At 45.2% G+C, this 20,068-nt stretch overlaps 1 protein-coding gene across 8 annotated transcripts in view; it reads right to left on the bottom strand.

Annotated features, from left to right (window-relative positions):
• The window catches only part of RECK (reversion inducing cysteine rich protein with kazal motifs), a 909,451-nt gene that overhangs the window by 276,013 nt on the left and 613,370 nt on the right, over positions 1 to 20,068 (bottom strand). For all 8 annotated transcript variants that reach the window (XM_077491985.1, XM_077491988.1, XM_077491986.1 and 5 more), the window contains one exon: positions 12,575 to 12,715. In XM_077491985.1, the coding sequence (XP_077348111.1) occupies positions 12,575 to 12,715 (141 nt within the window). The remainder of the gene's footprint in view (positions 1 to 12,574; positions 12,716 to 20,068) is intronic.

Raw genomic sequence — 20,068 nt, 5'->3', positions numbered from 1 at the left:
CAGCAGTGGGAGCCAATGACTCCCGCAGCTATCAATTTGCCCAATGAAGAGGGAGATAGCCGCTACTCTCATGCTCAATGCTGGATTGAGATCAGGCTCCGATAAATATAGGAGGTAGAGCTGTGGTGGGTCCTCTGGCACAGAAAGTTAGAACAGAATGCATAGATTGCACTAAGGTAAAAAAAAAAACTTAAGGCTTAAGAACCTCTTTAACCACTTGCCACCCGCTCTATAACAGAAACACGGCGGCAAAGTGGTTTCAAAATCCCGACCGGACGTCATATGACGTGATCAGGATTTTGAGCCGCTGCACGCCCCCGGGTCGCGCATCATGGCGATCGTTGTTGTGGGGTGTCAGTCTGACACCCTGCAACTATGATCTCGGTAAAGAGTCTCCGACGGAGACTCTTTACCACGTGATCAGCCGTGTCCAATCACGGCTGATCACAGTGTAAATAGGAAGAGCCAGTGATTGGCTTTTCCTCACTCGCGTCTGTCAGATGCGAGTAGAGGAGAGCCGATTGGCTGATCCTCTGACAGGGGGGGGTCTGTGCTGATCGATTATCCGCACAGCCCCCCCCCCCCCCGAGGATGCCCACACTGGACCACCAGGGATGCCACCAGACCACCAGGGATGCCCAGCACAAGGTATGCAACCCTAGACCACCAGGGATTCCAGTCAGTGCTCACAATGGATGCCAATCAGTGCCCACAATGGATGCCAATCAGTGCCCACAATGGATGCCAATCAGTGCCAACAATGGGCATCACTGATTGGCATCCATTAGTACAGTATAATATAATACAATGTCGCCTATCAGTGCCCATCTGTGCCACCTATCAGTGCCCATCCGTGCCACCTATCAGTGCCCATCCATGCCCATCTGTGCTGCCTATCCATGCCGCCTATCCATGCCCATCCATGCCAATTTGTGCCACCTATCATTGCCCATCCGTGTCGCCCATCAGTGCCGCCTATCAGTGCCACATATCAGTGTCCATCAATGCCACCTCATCAGTGCCACTTCATTGGTGCCACCTCATCAGTGCCCATCAGTGCCGCCTTATCAGTGCCCATCAGTGAAGGAGAAAACTTACTTATTTACAAAGTTTTGAAACAAACAAAAAAAAACGTTTTTTTTTTTTCAAAATTTGGGGTATTTTTTTATTTGTTTAGAAAAAAATAAAAACCGTAGAGGTGATCAAATACCACCAAAAGAAAGCTCTATTTGTGGGAAAAAATATATAAAAATTTCATTTGTGTACAGTGTAGCAAGTGTGACACCGCAGAAAGCTCAAAATTGGTCTGGGCAGGAAGGTGTGTTTAAGTGCCTGGTATTGAAGTGGTTTACAATCACATTAAAGTGATTGTAAACAATCATCTTGTAAAACAACCCATTCAGTTTAAAGAAATAGAAATGGAGATGACATTTTTTTTATGAAAAGTAGAACATTTTGTATAGATATATAAAAAAAACTTTATAAATACCTTTTTTCCCCTTTCTTATAAATGATCACGTTCCCTCTGTTCTAAACTGCATAAGGACATTTGGGTGTAGATTGTTGTAAGTTGAGGTGTTTTACACAATTGATGCAATAAAGTTGTAAAAATAGCACCTTCAATTTTGGTCCACTGCAGGATATGAGATTGGTTTAAATGCTTAAGCAGCCCATAGATGACTCGATTGTCTTTCCTTCCACATTCCCCCATCACCACAGTCAGTGTTGGATGGACTTGACTAATGAAAAATGTATTAATTAATATCTAACTCCGGCTAACACTTTTTAATAAGTTAGAGCAACAGTTTTTTTTTTATCTTTTGGGGTAAAGGCTTTACATAAATGAATAAAAGCTGGCCATTGTAAACATTTTAGTATTAACCATAGTTAACGCTATAACTTCTACTTTTGCTGGACAGCCTGGTCTGTTATAGGAGGTAGAAAAATACCAGACTTGTTGGCCGGATCATCAGATGAAAAGAAAGGAAAATGCCTAAGAATGAAAACCTAGAAAATGAATGCAGTCACCACATCTAAGAATTGGTAAGCTACAATATAATAGGAGGCAGGCGTGACTTGTGTGATGACATCACGCTGGGAGGGGCCAGGTGCCATCTTGCTAAACTGACTAATCTACACTGTGTATTTTCATGCTGTGAAAAGACATTTGTATGTGTCTCTGTGTATTGTGAGTGTTATTTATTAGTAAAAAGTCACTGGCAATACTACACCATTGGATCTTCTTTGCATATATATCGCTTTTTACTACCTTGATTATTTTAAGGGGTCTGCCACATCAGATAAAGAGTCACGGAAGATGAAGAGGCACTGGGCTTTCATGGTGGCAGATTTCTGTTATGACGCGTACATACATCCGGACTTTCCGGCAGAAAATGTCCCATGGTCTTCCTGATGGATTTCCGACCGAACAGAATTGCCTACACACGAATGGAGCAAAGTCCTTTCATTTTGAACATGATGATGTACGACGGGACTAGAAAAGGAAGTTCAATAGCCAGTAGCCAATAGCTGCCCTTGCGTCGTATTTGGGCCAGCATATAGACAAACGGTTTTCCCAATAGAAATTTATTCTGTCGGACAGATTTGAAACATGTTCTATTTCTAGGTCCATCTGAATTTTTTAAGAAAAAAGTCCAATGAAGCCCATACACGATCGTAATATCCGACAGAATGATTTTGTCTGACCTTTTCAGCTGGAAAGTCCTGTCATGTGTACACGGCATAACTGTAGAAGATTTACTTTTACTTGAAGTACATGAACTGGGGTGGTGTTTTTTTTTTTACACATAATATAATTGGATGATATATGAGACTATTCTCCCTTTTTTTTTTACACGCTAATTGGACAAATTATAGAATTGTATTTATATTAAGGACCGATTCGCTGTTAATAGGTATACATTTATTGAAATTATTGTGGAGTAATAGCTGCTCTTTCACAGTTTTTATTATTTATGGTAGTTTTATAAACAATAGCAGGGGCTTTTGTACTAAATTCTTTGCAAAATAACACATTTTTGTTTATAGGTCTATTATCAATTTAAGACCATACATTTTTATTATGACCTGTCTGGACCACTGAAAAATGTTAGAGCAGGTTCCCCTTTATGGGGACCATCAGGAATGACAAAAAAATGGTTTGCCTTGCTGATGGAAGCAGTGGTTGAAAGGTAAATCCACACAGCACAAACTACATCCAGTCAGTGAAGAGACTGAAAACAATGTCTTAATTCAGGAGAAAGGCAGAAACTATCTTAGAAAAAGTAGGCTCTAGGCCTCAAGACTATGTTATCTTTGTTATATCCTTGTGCAAGACCAGGTAGGGTTGTTCATAGGATAAGGCTGCCAGCTCAGACACACCCTTTAAAAAAAGGTAAAAGAAGAATATCCCTGATGGGTTGAAAAACTGAAGTGCCGAGTACCAGTTAAGATTCCACAGAGTCACAAGTGGTGAACAGGAGCAGCCACAAAACAGCTACCCTGCACAAAAGTCTTGACCAAGGAATGGGAGGCTAGTGGTCTTTGGAAAAAAATGATATTGATTGATGGTATTCAGGGCCAAATGCTAATCCAGACCTGACTGGAGAAAGGTCAGGATATGGCCTATATACAATTGTGTTCTTTTTTTATCTCTAATTCCAATAGGCTGTAAACTGGCAGAAGCATCTCTAGATATGCTGGGAACTCAGTGTTCTCTCCAATGATCAGTTTTGTCCTGACACATTCAACCCCTGGGAAGATCAGTGTGATGCTGTTTCTCCTTCCCTAGCTCTTATACTGCTGAGAATAGAGGGAATGTGACCACATTTAAAAAAAAGAGGATAGGGCAATTTATATATATATATATATATATATATATATATATATATATACACACACACACACACACACACACACACACACAAATGTTTTGCCTTTTGTTTCTATTTTAAACTGAATGGGTTGTTTTACAAGGTGAGGGTTCACAATCACTTTAAATCTAACTACTTCTAGCCACTCCAAGCCCCTCAGGCTGGCATCCCTTTTTAGGGTGTTCCAAGAGAGTGAATTGAAGCACCTTGCAAGAAAAAAATAAATAAATGAAGAGCAGTATTTTTGCCTTGACACATTGGGATGAGTCATTAGAGATTCCCCTTATTCACTAAGCTAAGTAAAAATTCCCTTGCCCACTTAATAACCTAGTTGCCTTTCATAAATCGACCCCATGTTGTCCAGGGACTACAAGCTAGAAATCCTCTTTGCCTCCACCATGCTTCATATTGTCCGGCCCACCGGACACGGCTGAAATAAACATATAAAGCACACTGTGGCTTGAAATGACCTACCGGAGATGACAAAGAACCAGGGGATTAATTAGAGTGACCCAAGCGGTATCGATCACCCGTTACATGCAGTCCCCGGCTGCCGCAATGGCCTCCACTGCAGCAACACGTGGCGGGAGAGGACCGGTGGACATCCCTACTACATCCATGGCCGCCTCTAGGAATCATGTTGCGGACTTGCTGGAGGGAATTCCCTCTCTTCTGACATCCCTGCCCAGCAGCCCGAGTGGATCGGAGGCCTCCGCAGTGTCACTGCATGCTAAGGCAGACATCAGGACCCTGTTGCGGGCACTCCCCACAAAAGCCGAGATGATAAAAATGGAGGAACAACATCGCCGGGACTTCCACAGGCTCCGCTCCTAGGTCCACGGGTGACCGCTTTAGTAAGGAGGAATCAGAGGTGAGCACTCTAGGGACCCGGGTCGCCCAATTGGAGAAAAGCCAAGCAGTATTCCAGGAGCGGATAGCAGAACTGCAGCTTTAGGCCGAGGATTTTCGGAAACCGCAGCCGCCGCAACAATCTCTGTATCCGGGGGCTGCCCAAAAACCTCCAGGAAACAGTACTGGCGATCCTCCAGCGGGTCCTGAGAGTTGATCCTCCTACAAACATACTCCTTGTGTGGTTTTTCTCCTAAAAACAGCACCCGCAATCCATACTGCGACCAGTACCTTTCCTGGTTGGAGGGGAGAACTTTTCCCTGGTGGCGCTGCTCACGGGCTAGCGCTTCCTTCCAGAGTCCGCAGTGAATAGAATCAAACCATCCAAGCAGGACCTGCTCTGATACTGGTCCTCTGTGCTGTAGCTGCATCTCTCGCAACCTCCTTCTTAATTCCTTTTCCATGGCGGCTGGTATCTGTACCTCTCCTCCTCTCCTGCTATCCGAACCTTGGATCCAGGTGGAGGTTTGGATGTTCCAGACTGCAGCAAGTGTCCCACTGCTTGCCAACATTATGACGGAACCGATCCCACACTCTGATTGAGTGCTTCTGTCAGTATACCGCTTCCTAAGTCTGAATATATATATCAGATATTCCAACCGCTCACAAGCACAAAACAAGACGAGACTTGCTTAGTGCTAACATGGACTGATTTATTAGAACCAAAATGCCAAGTATTTATAATACAGTAGAAGACTAAAACCTAACCTAATTAGCATGAGCTAATTGTCTAAATCAACACTCAGACTAGTTGACTGAGGGATAAAACTTTTCGGCTCCTAGCTCACTAACAATTCAATTGCAGGTTTATTAGCACAAACACCAAACAACAATAGGTGAAATATTCTTTAGAATCTGTGTCAAGCCAGACTAGACTCATTTACATTACAGACAGATAGCTGTAATTGATGACATTAGCATCTAACAGATTGTGTCCCAAAAGTGTGATTAAGTCTATTGCTAATATGGCAAATACATATCCAGAGTCTGTGTGTCTTGTGGGGGACATGGATCTGAATCCAAGTAACACCACCTCAGGGGTCCCCAGGCATACAGCTCACAAAGAGCACCGTTCCCTCAAATGCGAGGGCCCATAATCACAAGGCAAGAGGCTCGCATTCAGTCCCCTCCAAGAGCCTCGGTCCCAGCTAGGTCTGTCACAGATGGGTATGCAGAGTGTGGATGGGTATGCAGAGTATGCAGAGTATGGCTGGGTATGCAGAGTATGGCTGGGTATGCAGATTATGGCTGGGTATGCAGAGTATACAGAGTATGGCTGGGTATGCAGAGTATGGCTGGGTATGGATGGGTATGCAGGGTATGGCTGGGTATGCAGGGTATGGCTGGGTATGCAGAGTATGGATGGGCGAGCATGGATGGATCGATGGATGGATCTCTCACTAAGCAGCGCTGTGGGCACTACACATGCAGCCCACATCGCTGCTGCCACCGATCCCTCCCCTCTCATACTGGACGGAGAGGGGAGGAGGAAACGGAAATCACACTGGTTTGTTTACATGTGATCGCTGGTTCGTATCCCAACCATGACACTACCTGCCTGGAGTTTGCATGTTCTCTGTGCCTGCGTGGGTTTCCTCCGGGTACTCTGGTTTCCTCCCACAGTCTAAAGACATGCAGGTAGGTTAATTGTCTTCTGCCCAAAATTGGCCCTAGTATATGAATGAGGACTCCTTGAGGGTAGGGACCGATGTGAGTGTGCAATGCACAGGGATAGGAACAATTGTAGACAATCACTCAGGTTGAACTGGATGGACTGGTGTCTTTATTCAACCTTAGCAACTATGAAATTATGAAATTGGCACCCAAATTCATCGGTCCCTTTCCAGTAAAATGGAAATTAAACAAAGTTTCCTATGAGCTTGCCTTACCAGAGTCATTGAAGATCCACCCGGTATTTCATGTATCGTCGTTAAAACCTGCATTGAAAGATCCCTTCCCAGACAGGGGATCGGGACCATCTGAACCTGTGGTCATTGATGGAGACGAGGAATTTGAAGTGGAGGCCATCTTGGACTGCCAAAGAAGAGGGAACCAGCTTCAATTTTGATTAAATGGAGGGGGTACGGTCTGGAGGAGAACTCCTGGGAACCCCAACGAAATGTTCACACCCAAGGATTGATTCAGGCCTTTTTTCGCCATCACCCCCATAAAAGAGTTCTCCTGGGCACCGGAGGTTGCCCTTAAGGGGGCGGCACAGTCAGGGACGCACTGCCCGTTCCAGAAGACGTGTGCCTATGCGCACGCGTGAGCCACAGATTTCGGGCACAGATGCGCGCACTCGCGAATTACGGACTTCACACACAGATGTGCACACTCCCGAATTGCGGACTTCGCACACGCATGCGCGCACATTGGCGTCCAACAGTCTATAAAAGACGCTCCCAGAATGCTGCCCCTTGCAGTTTGATCTGCTCCTGTTATCTGTGTTCCTGACTCTGTGCCAGTAACCCATTCCTCTGTTTGACCCGGCTTCCTGACTTTGCTTCTGCCTTCAGTCCTGACTTCGGCTTGTTTGACCCTGTTTATTCATCTGCCTGATTGCCTGTTGCCTAGACCCAGCCTGGACTCTGACTACTCTCTGCCTGCCGTTTATGCTGTTTACCCTGATGTGTATGACCAGGCTAGTCTGACTCCGCTTCTGCCTGCAAGCCTGCATCTGCTGACCTGCATCTGCTGTTCTGCAAACCTGCACCTGTCCACCGGCATCCGCTGCTCTGCTAACCTGCCTCTGTGGACCTGCATCCACTGCACCACCTGGTCTGCATCCGCTGTTCTCTGTGTCTACTGTTCCAGCTTCCACTTGGTGATACAGCTCCAAGCAGTGAGGACTAATCAGGCACCTTTACCTCACCGTGCTCTTACCACCACTGTCTCCACTCCAGTGGTCTCCAAGCCAGGGGTGTACGGGAGGTCTCCCTCCGCACATCAGGCTCACATACAAGCTACGTTACAGGCTTACACCATGTAAAGATAGCATTATACCTCCTCCGCGTCATCTCTCCTCATTGGGCGTAAAGAATGTTCGCATCCAGCCAGTCGGATGGCTATTTTACTGCCTCAAAAAAGTGTTATTGCCCTTTAGCCATGATGCAGAGTTTTGCTGGAAATAACATGGCATAGGTCACCTGAAGTCTTTGAAGTCGTTTTTTTAACTTCTGCAAATCTGGCTCTTTTACGCTGTACTTCAGGCGAAAAATCCCAGTAAAAGGATATTTTTACCCCGTTATATTGGATATAGTACTTCTCTCTTACTTGCCATAGAATCATTTTTTTGTCTTTATAATTCAGCAGACGCCAGGATGGTGCAGGGTGGATGACCCGGAGGGAGTGGTCTTGGTGGCACACAGTGTGCTCTCTCAATGAATATAAAGGGGTGAAGACCTCCTTGCCAAACACCTCCAAGAGGAGGGATATCCACTTCTACCACTAAGTGACTTTTGATATCCCTCACTCATTTGTTTGCAGCTGTTGGTCTGTGTCAGCTATGGGGACTTGTGCAGACAGATCAGTCACAGGCTCAGTTTGGAAAATGGCAACATCCAAATCCTCATCCTGTGGAGTCTGAAAGCTTCTGGGTGTAATGCAACATGTCCTTACAAGGGGCTTTTGCCTTAGGGGTCTTGGGCAGCTTACTCACTGCGTCCCACTGTTTATCGGATCTACAAGGCCCGTACTGGGTGACATGTTGGAAGGGCAGTGAACAGTGTGTACACTGGGCTGGGAGCAAGGTTATGTCAGGATCAACACTGGGAGCTCCATGAGCAGCCTTCCATATGCAGCTCTTGGTCACCCCCCCCCCCAAATATATTGTGTTTACACGCACTAAAATTAACTTCAGTGTATTTTCTACTGAAAATTTGTACTTTAAGAAACAATTTATGTTATGTGACATGAAATATTGGAACATAGTTGTATTCTCCATGGTATCAACTTTCAGAAAATATCTACTGTGAGAGTTTTAACTAAGCTTCAGTTAAAAAAAAAAGGATTTAATGTGTAAAAAAACACTAAACAGCTTTGGCAGCAAAGGGCAAAAGAAGGTGGGTGATAGCGTGCCAATCCGAACAGTAAGTTCCTACAACTTAACCTGTGTGAGGTGTTGTATAGCAATGGGGACTATTGCCCGACATAGGCTTTGCAGTGAAGGGTGTTTAGAGCAGTGGGAATGTGTTTTTCTTGAACTTCCGGCCCCACCCCCTCAGATCTATCACCAGGCCCAAAGCCTTACTATTGGACCAGGTACTTAAGGGAGTTGCGGATCTTGTGAGAATGTAATATTTCCTCCACCATGTATTGACATTAATAGGTCCAATCGGATTATATTGTCGGAAAATCCGATCATGTGTGGGCTCTATCGGACTTTTTCCGTCTGAATTTCTGTGGGAAAAAATTTGAGAGCAGGACCTCAAGTTTTCCGACAACAAAATCAGATCGCACTTTGTCCGATCATTTGTAGAGAATTACGATTGGACAAAGTGCCATGCATGCTCAGATCAAAGTACGATTGGCTACTAGCCTGAACGTAGTCCCATCGTAACGAACGAACGTCATCATGTTCTGAACGATCAGATTTTCTGACAACTTTGTCCGACCATGTGTATGCAACAACAGTTTTGGACAAAATCCGTTGGAAAAAATCTGACGGATTTTGATGTCGGAATGTCCGACCGTGTGTACGGGGGCTTATTCTGAAGACTTAAGTGACCTGCTTGAGCAGAGACCCATAGTAGACATCCAGGATTCGCCTATTGGATGGTAATTTGAGGTGGGATACCACTGGATTACACTTCTTGAGAATTTCATATGGACCAACAAATTTAGGTCTAAACTTTTTCAGTGAACAGGCACAGTGGTGAAGACTTCCTTTAGTTTAACCACTTCAGCCCCGGAATTTACCCCCTTCCTGACCAGAGCACTTTTTATGATTCGGCACAGCGTCGCTTTAACTGACAATTGTGCAGACGTTCTTTTTTTTCCCACAAATAGAGCTTTCTTTTGGTGGTATTTGATCACCTCTGCGGTTTTAAATTTTTACACTATAAACATAAAAAGCTAAATAAAAAAATAAAAAATTTTTTTTTACTTTTTGCTTTAATAAATATCCCCCAAAAATATATAAAAAAAACATTTTTTTTCCTCAGTTTAGGCCAATACATATTCTTCTACATATTTCTGGTAAAAAAATAAATCGCAATAAGCTTATATTGGTTGGTTTGCACAAACGTTATATCGTCTACAAAATAGTGGATAGTTTTATGGCATTTTTATTGATAACATTTTTTTTTTTTAATAGTAATGGCAGCGATCAGCGATTTTTATCGTGACTGCTACATTATGGCATACACATCAGATAATTTTGACACATTTTTTGGACCATTGGCATTTATACAGAGATCAATGATAAAAAAATTGCATTGATTACTGTAAAAATATCACTGGCAGTGAAGGGGTTAAACCACTAGGTGGCGCTGTAGGGGTTAAGTGTGTCCTAGGGAGTGATTCTGCCTGTGGGGGGGAGGGGCTGTGTGTGGCACGTCACTAATCAGCGATTACAGGGAGCGCTGATCAGTGACAGTCTCATTAGGCAGAATGGGGAGATGGTTGTTTACATTCGCATCTCCCTGTTCTTCCTCACCGTGAGACAATTGCGGATATTTCCGCAGACATCGGGTCCACGGGACCCGTGGTCACGGAGTTCCCTGCAGGCGTGCCAGCAAGCTGCCTCTTAAAGGGCAACATACAGGTGCGTGATTCTGCCTGTATGTGCCCTTCTGTCGCAGTATATCTGCATGAAACGGTCAGGAAGCAGTTAAGGAAGCTTGAGTTGGAGACTGCACTGGACTGATTGGATCGGTCACTGAAGTGGGTATTCATGTGGGCAAAAAGGAAGAAATTCCTTCCGGTGGATAGTGCTCAGTGATGGATAGTGGTGATGGGCCCTCTTGGGGACTGGGCTGCTGCCTTTTCTGTGTGAACTTAAAGTCGTTTCAGCATGTAGACCTCCCAGTATCCAGAGAAATGTGACTTTAAAATATATTTCATGGATCTTTATTAAAAATTAGCAACATGTACATCAAGCCAACGCTTTTCAGGAGAATAGATTCCCCCTTCTTCAGGGCTGTTGCTGCGTACTATTTGGTGGGAATGATTCCCATGTTGGATCAAGGTTTCTGAATGGCAGGATGCCAGGTTTGTTGTACAGGCAGCAAACTTGCCTGATAATGTATGATAATATCATCATCTTAATAGCTTTACAGGAACACAAATCAATGTGGAGAAAAGCCTGTGGAAGAATTTAAAGTATCACCTCTTACTAAACTGGTAAAGTAAAGTGGTTACATTCAAAATGACTGAATTTGCAATGTATTGGGGGGGGGGACTGTCTGTATTAATAATTTTTTACACTTAATCGTAAAAGCTGAGATATTTGGCTTTATTTTCAAAATTGGAACAAAAATGAATACTGCAAAATACTGACAGCTGCAAAATAGGAAATCCAGTGAAAAATTATTCTTTTTTGAGAGCTTACAGTATTTCATTGGACAATCCATATCTGTATGGTTCATGCATACGGCACCTAAATACGATACAAAAATGTGCAAAATAAAGAATTAGTTTACTGTCTATGGTCCAATTCCAGCCCTCGTCATTATTTTGTGAAATTCAACCTTTTTCATGCAGGAGCAGTTTCTGGTAGGTAGTGGCACTACAATGGATGGACAGCCATAGCTATTCATGGGAGACTTCTGTTCCCCTCCAATGGCTAGCCATATAGTCATTGTAAAATTTATTGTTAGTACTCTATGAAAATTATAGTAAGAAGAAAAATAAAACCTGTAAACTTAAACTTCTAAAGGGTAGCTTTAGACCAGGGGTGCCCAACCTTTTGAAGAGCGAGGGCCACTTAAGTGACTTTGTAACTGGTTGCGGGCCACAATGAGCAGAGCAGGTGGATGACAGGTCCGTGAAGAGCGGACACAGCCCACTCTACTTTATGGGTCCTCCAATCCACCCTGATGGAAGGGGATTGATCCCCTTCTGTTTTTTATTTGCCAATCAGATTGGAGTTAGGCAGGTGTAAAAGGACACAAATCTGTTTACATCTGCCGTGTCATAGAGGTGAATGGAGGGTCCGATTGAGTTGGACCGATTGTGTGAAAGGGTCCTTTCACACTAATCTAGCGCAGTGCACCTGTGTCTTTCCTGTGGGTTAGCTACACTTTGCCATAGACTTCTATTATATCCTGCAGGTGTGGTGCACTTTCTGAAAGCTCACCAAACCCGCAGGTAATAACAGAAGTCTATACCTCAGTGCAGGTAACCTGAAGGTGCACTGGACCTGCGGATCAATTTGAAAACAGCCCAGTAACCACTGCACAGATATGCCCATATATACAATGCAATTTTAGTAATAAACTGACCTTTAATAACAGTCTTTCATTCAGGTATCGCCTGCAGAGTGCATTTGGCATCACTCCGCCTGTGGCAAGAGACAGTGCTATACAGGAAGCATCAGCTTATACAGCTCTTCTCCACAGCTGCTTGCTTTGCCGGCTTCATTAACAACACAGATGCTCTGGGATGGGGGTCTGCAACCCATGATCTGGGCTTGCCAATCTGCCATCCAACAGAAGCAGTTCGTGGGCCACATCAGAGGGCCGCATGTGGCCCCCGAGTCACTGGTTGGGCACCCCTGCTTTATACCCATATGTGAACTGGTGTCTTGCCAACTTTGAAGTCTCTCTATAATGAAAACAAGCAAAAACAATTACCTTGAGCACAGGAATATGGAAGGCATGGTTCTGCCGGAAGACATTCTTTTCTGTTCACCTCACACAAATGATTCAGTGGACATGGGTTTGGGTTGCATGGATGTGTAACATCCTCTACCTCATTATCCAGTGAACTTGATCCTATGACAGAAGAATAAAAAAGATCTAAGTTAACAAAGCACAATTCTTTTATTTGTATACGTAAATGTGCAGATTATGATAAAATGATATTCTCAACAATGCAGGGGAGTGGAATTTTTCTATTTGTGTCTTTGAGATATCATGTCAAAGAATAAATATGTTAATCTCTTCAGTCCCAAAGTCTCTCTCCCTTTCTTGTGTATATTTAAAAACATATTGGTTTCACATCCTCTAACTTTTTGCATTTGAAGCCTTTTGGTTTAGGAGAGCTGTCCTCCCTTTCAACATACCATTTGGATATGCATAGGGAAGCTTTGCTAAAGGTCCACAAAGGAAAAAAATAAATATTAGGAATGCTTACATGAGTATTGCTCATGCAATATGCACAAGTTTCATCCAGTGTGTCAGTTTTAACTGGGTCATTGAGGGTACAAGCAAGGAATCTATATTTTATTTTTTATTTATTACACTTTTTACATTTTTGTTTATTCTTTTTTCCATATTTTTCTCATCCATGGCAACTGGTTAGAATAAATAGTTATCCATCTCTCCTTTTCAGCAAGCAGGAGGGCATTTTAAGGCTTGGCGATCCCAGCAATAAACCTCATGGAGTGGAGTATGGCCACTGAAATCAAACAGTGCTAGGTAAATAACTGCAACAGTAGGGCCACTTTAAAACAGCTCCTGGGGATTAAGTTTCATGCACAGACCATTTTTACTCCATAATGTAGGCAGTCCACGACTTAAATACATCTGACTTGCATACGACTCATACTTACAGAGGAAGACAACAGGAAGTGAGAGGAAATCTAGCCCTAGGAAGGAATATTTACTCCTGTAAGGCCGAGTATACACTGGTCCGACACAACAGTCATACCACCGTGGATCTGACTTTGCTCTGCAACTTCAAGTCTGACATCCGTCAGACTTCAATGAATGGAGATCCGACTTTGATCCCGACAATACCAGGCACTTTGTGCCTGGTATGAATCTTTAGGGAGAACTCCATGCCAAATTAAAAAAAAAAAAAAAAACGGCATGAGTTCTCCCTCCAAGACCATACCAGGCCCTTCAGTCTGGCATGAATTTTAAGGGTAACCCCCCAAAATCCATACCAGGCTCTTATCTGAGCACGCAGCACGGCGGGTGAGGAAAGGGGGTGGGGAAGAGCGCCCCCGTCTGAACTTTACCAGGCCACATGCCCTCAACATGAGGCCTGGGTGCTCTGGGGTGGGGGGTGCTTTGGGGCTGCGCCCCCCACCCTAAAGCACCTTTCCCTCATGTTGAATGGGATAAGGGCATCTTCCCAACAACCCTGGGCGTTAGTTGTCAGGGTCTGTGGGCGGGGGCTCATCGGAATCTGGAAGCCCACTTTAACAACGGGGCCCCCAGATCCTGGCCCCCACACCCTATGTGAAGGAGTATCGGGTACATTGTACCCCTATCCATTCACCTAAAAAAAAAAAGTGTCAAAAATAAAACACAGTACACAGGTTTCACAAGTAACATATTAAGGCAGCACCAGCATCTCTTCCAAATTCTTCTCCCATCTCCGACACTTCTGCCTCCTCCACTGACGTCTTCTGCCTCTGCGGGTTCTTCTCCCCTCTCCAGGTCTTCTCAACTCTCCACTGATGTCTTCTAGCCCTCTCCGGTTCTTTTCCATCTGTCCGCAGTCTTCTGCCTCTGTCGGGTCTTGTCCTGTCTTCTCGCTCTTTTGCCGGGTCTTCTCCCTCTGTTCCTCGGATGTTGACTCAACGCGCACTCCCGTTCTAATGCTGGATGTGTGGTGTGCCACTACGTATATTGACATGGGGCAGGGACACCGGGTGATGTCATTGAGAGCCCCTTGTAACATAACTGCCCCATCATGCCCCGGGCAGTGATGTCTAAGTAGTGCAGGGAGCATTTTCAAAGTCAGACTGACTTGTGTTGGACCAGTAAAGACCGCTCTCATAGGGAAAAATTGATTTTCACACATCATGAGCTCCCAATATCGGAGCGTTTGTCATACCAGTGTGAACCCAGCCTAAGAGTTATCATGGAAAAAAAAGGTGTCTCCACTGAAGCTTTATCACCAATCCCAAAATTTGTAAAATCCAATGAACAGGGGCACAGACAGCAAAACAAACGTTACAGGGATGTTAACCTTTCCCTATGCTATCCAAAAATGTAAAAATTATTTTTGTGGCTGTCACACTTAAAAAAATGTACCTGTTCAAACTTACACACAAATTCAACTTAAGAACAAACCTACAGAATCTTTGTAACCCGGAGACTACCTTTATCTAGTTTTGTTCACATCTTTGTTTTACTCTTGGATCATGGTTATCTTTATAAAAAACATACAGGTTTTTTTTTAATTGCAAATATATTTATTATTACAAATAGCGGGATTATTCCAGCACCCTTAAAAATTCTATAAATCACTGACTGATGTTAAAAAGCATACTTTTTTTAAATTCAGTTAACAGAAATAGTCTCTTAGCCACTTGCCAACCGGCCCATAGCCGAATGACGGCTACAGGGCGGTCGGATAACTCTGGGAGGCGTACTATGACGTCCTCCCAGAATCAGTCTCCCGCGTGCCCACTGGGGCGCACACATGGAGCATCCGTGACCGGTGGGTTAAGAGGATCCCGCACATCACGGATCACAATAAATGGCCGCTGCCAAATGATGGAGCAATCACATGTAAACTGGCATCACGTCCGGTCCCTCTCTTCCCTCTCCGTACAGTGTGAGTGGAGAGGGGAGAGATGTAGCAGTGCTGTGGGCTGGATGTGTAGTGCCCACAGCGCTGCTCAGTGACAAATCCAGCAGCCATCCTTCTGTAAAAGCCATTTACACTCAGCCATCCCACCATCCAAACTCAGCCATCCCGTCATCCATGCTCAGCCATCTCGCCATCAAATCGCATCCATCCCACCATCCATGCTGAGCCATCCCGCCATCCACGCTCATCCATCCTGGCATCCACACTGAGCCATCCCGCCATCCACGCTCATTAGGGTTGCCACCTGTCCAGGAGTCACCTGGACAGTTCGAGTTTGGAATCACATGTCCAGGTTTCAGACTGCCTGAAACCCGGACACATTATTTAGACTGGACTATGGCTTCCCAGCAGGGTTGCTGGCTGCAGTTGTCTAAGCTGAGAGTGTCTGTAAAGCCGCGTACACACGATCAAACAATCCGGTGGAAAAGTCCAGCGGACTAAGATTGTAGTTTTGCACATCAATCTGTCCGCCGGACTCGTATTTCGGCGGACAATAAGGCCGTGTGTGTGTTGGTCCGCCGTACTTTTGAAATGAACGGACTTGCCCACACACACGGAGGAAAGTCCGCTCATTTTGAGCACAGCTCCAGGTAGCCGGGACCAGCAAAGGAAGTGTCGCTGGCCCCGTCACCTGGTATGGACTTAAAGGGGAATCCCTATGCCGAAAAAAAGGCGTGAGGGTCCCCCCCAAGTCCACATCAGACCCTTATCCGAGCACGCTACCTGGCCAGCCAGGAAAGGGGTGGGGACGAGCCGTACCAGGCCGCTTGCCCTCAACATGGGGGGGTGCTTTGGGGAAGGGGGGGCGCGCGGCCCCCTCACCCCAAAGCACCTTGTCCCCATGTTGATGAGGAGAAGGGCCTCTTCCCGACAACCCTGGCCATTGGTTGTCGGGGTCTGTGGGGGGGCTTATCGGAATCCGGATACCGACCCCCCACCCTATGTGAATGAGTATGGGGTACAATGTACCCCTACCCATTCACCTGTCAAAAAAATGTAAAAAAAAACAACACACAAGGGTTAAAATAGTTTATTGCACACCTCCTGGGGTCTTCATCCGTCTTCGGGGGTCTTCTCGCCAGACTCCTCCACTATCTTCTGCTAGCTCTTTTACTAGCGGAGGAGCCCGGCTTTCTTCTTCGCCGCCAGCGCCCTCTTCTTCCGACTTCGGGGGTCTTGTCCCCCTCTTCGGTTCTTCTTGCCAGGCCACCACGCCTTCTTCTAGCTCTTTTACAAGCGGTGGCACGGTCTTCTGTCACTGCCTTCTGTTCTTCTCTTCCTCTCTTCTTCTGCTATTGCCTCGTCGCTGGGAGAGGAGAGCGGGCTTGATCTGCACCTGTTTATCCCCTACCTCTCTGTGTCTGCTCACACTCCAATCCCTGGCGCTATACCTCAGAAAAGGAAAGTGAGGGTCAGAAATTTGAAGTCCAGCATCCTCATATACATCTGGATGAAAGGTGCTGACTGCCAAGGGGTGAGTGAGCTCACCATCCATCCCTGTCTGACCAAAGTCTCCCCCCTTCTCCCTCCTGCCTCTGAGTGAGTACACTAAGGTAAATCAGGGTTCTTCAGAGCACCCCTTACATCAGAGTTCCCCTTTACACCAGAGGCCACAGTGTTCCCCTTTACATCAGCATTCTCTCCAAACATCAGAGTTCTCATTGTTTCCCCCTTAAATCAGGGTTCTTAGAGCATCCCTTATGTCAGAGTTCCCAGAGGTCTCCCTTACATCAGATTCTGCAAAGCCCCTCCTTATGTCGTGTACACACGATCGCACATTCGCAAAATCCATGTTTTTTTCCCCCAACGGATGTTGGCTCAAACTTGTCTTGCATACACATGGTCACACAAATGTTGTTGGAAATTCCGAAACGCCCAGAACGTGGTGATGTACAACACGTACGATGAGCCAAGAAAAGGGAAGTTCAATAGCCAGTGCTATTCAATAGCCAGCGGAATCTGCTTGATTCCGAGCATGCGTGGACTTTTGTTGTTGGAATTGTGTACACACGATCGGAATTTACGATAATGGATTTTGTTGTCAGAAAATTTGAGATCCAGCTCTTAAATTTTGTTTGTCGGAAATTCCGATGGAAAATGTCAGATGGAGCCTACACGCGGTCGGCATTTCCGACGACAAGCTCCCATCGAACATCTGTTGTCGGAAATTCTGACTGTGTGTACGCGGCATTACAGTGTAAGGGAACTCTGCGAGTTCAGATGTAAAAAGGGAACTCTGTGAACTCTGATGTAAAGGGGGACTCTTGTTATTAAATAACATTTCTAATCATATGAAGTTAATAGCAAAATATATGTATAGTTTATACTATGCAAAAATATTGCCGTGCGCCGCTAAAGTGTTTGGATTTGACTTGATGATAAGGTGGCAACTCTAACGCTCATTCATCCACGCTCATCCATCCCCCCATCCACGCTCATCCATCCTCGCTCAGCCATCCCACCATTCATACTCATCCAGCCATACTCATCCATCCCTCTGTCATGCTTATCCACCCATCCATGCTCAGCAATACTCATCCATCCACCCATGCTCAGCCATCCCATCCACCCCCAGCCATACTCAGCTGTACCCAGCCATACTAAGCTATACCCAGCCGTGCTCAGCCATACCCAGCCGTGCTCAGCCATACCCAGCCGTGCTCAGCCATACCCAGCCGTGCTCAGCCATACCCAGCCGTGCTCAGCCATACCCAGCCGTGCTCAGCCATACCCAGCCGTGCTCAGCCATACCCAGACGTGCTCAGCCATACCCAGCCGTGCTCAGCCATACCCAGCCGTACTCGGCCTCTGTATGTGGCCAGGCTGTGTAAGTCTCACACATGTGGTATCACCGTACTGAGGAGGAGTAGGAGAATGTATTTGGGGTGTCATTTTTAGTATGTACATGCTATGTGTTAAAAATATTGTATAAATAGACAACGTTGTGTTAAAAAAAAAATGCATTTTCATTTTCTTTCCACATTTTCCAAAAATTTGTAGAAAAAAAAATACATGTGCAAAGACTCATTATGCCTCAGATTATACGTTGGGGTGTTTACTTTCCAAAATGGGGTAATTTTTGGTGCGTTTCCATTGTCCTGGTGCTCCAGGGCCTTCAAAAGTGTAATGTCGCGTACACATGATCGGAATTCTTGTCGGAAAAAGCTCTGATGGTTTGCCCGTCAGAATTTCGACGGAATTTCGCTCAAACTGTCTTGCCTACACACAGTCACACCAAATTCCGGCGGTCAATAACACCGTGACATACATGTTCGACAGCACTATAAAAGGGAAGTTTAATGCTTCTGAGCATGCGTTGAATTGTTTCCGAGCATGCGTCGGAATTTTGCATGTTGGAATTGCATACACACGATTGAAAAATCTGATAGAAAGGTTTTCCGTCTGAAAAATTAAGAACAGGCTCCCAGTCTAAAGACTGTCGGAAATGCCGACAGAAAAAGACCGATGGGCATACACACAGTCGGAAAATCTGCTGAAAAGCTCCCATCGGACTGTTTCCATCGGAAATTCTGTCCGTGTGTATGCGGCATAAGAGGTAGTCAAAAAATGAGATATGCAATTTATACTCCAGATCCTCTGTATGTGGCCATGCTGTGTAAAAGTCTCACACATATGGTATCGCTAGGGTTGCCACCTTTTCTTCAAGTCAAACCTGAACACTTAATCGGCGCACGTTTCTTTTTTTTTTTGGGGTATAAACTATACATATATTTTGCTATTAAATAACATTTCTAATCATATGACATTAATAACAAGAGTCCCCCTTTACATCAGAGTCCACAGAGTTCCCCTTTTTACATCTGAACTTGCAGAGTTCCCTTTCACTGTACGGGAGAATTCTGGGGACTCTAACATAAGGGATGCTCTGGGAACCCTGATTTAAGGGGGAACACTAAGAACTCTGATGTAAGGAGAGGACTTTGATGTAAGAGGGAACACTGTGCCCTTTGGTGTAAAGGGGAACTCTGATGTAAAGGGTGCTCCGAGAACCCTGATTTACCTAAGTGTACTCTCTCAGAGGCAGGAGAGAGAAGGGGGGAGACTTCAGTCACAGACAGGGATGGATGGTGAGCTCACTCACCCCTTGGCAGTCAGCACCTCTCATCCAGATGTATCTGAGGCTGCTGGACTTCTAATTAAGAGAGTAAGAGGTACAGATCAAGCCCTCTCTCCTCTCCTGTCTGTGTGTGTGTTTGGGGGGAGTGCTGGCTTTAGGCAGTGTGAGAGAGTGTAACAGACACTCTCAGCTTAGATAACTGCAGCCAGTAACCCTGCTGGAAAGCCATGGTTCAGTCTGAATAATGTGTCCGGGTTTCAGGCAGTCTGAAACCTGGACGCATGCTTCCAAACCCGAACTGTCCGGGTGAATCCTGGACAGGTGGCAACCCTAGGTATCGCCATAATCGGGAGGAATAGCAGAATGTGTTTTGGGGTGTAATTTGTGGTATGCATATGCTGTGTGTGAGAAATAACCTGCTAATATGACAATTTCGTGAAAAAAAAACAAAAAAACTAATCTTGATATTGCAAAGAATTGTGGGAAAAAATTACAACTT

This window comes from Lithobates pipiens, unplaced genomic scaffold (assembly GCF_037356315.1).
Source record: "Lithobates pipiens isolate NorthernLeopardFrog02 unplaced genomic scaffold, aLitPip1_a1.2 Scaffold_19, whole genome shotgun sequence".
NCBI lineage: Eukaryota > Metazoa > Chordata > Amphibia > Anura > Ranidae > Lithobates > Lithobates pipiens.
Note: the sequence above shows the minus strand (reverse complement) of the source record. Positions and strands in the feature narration are given on the sequence as shown.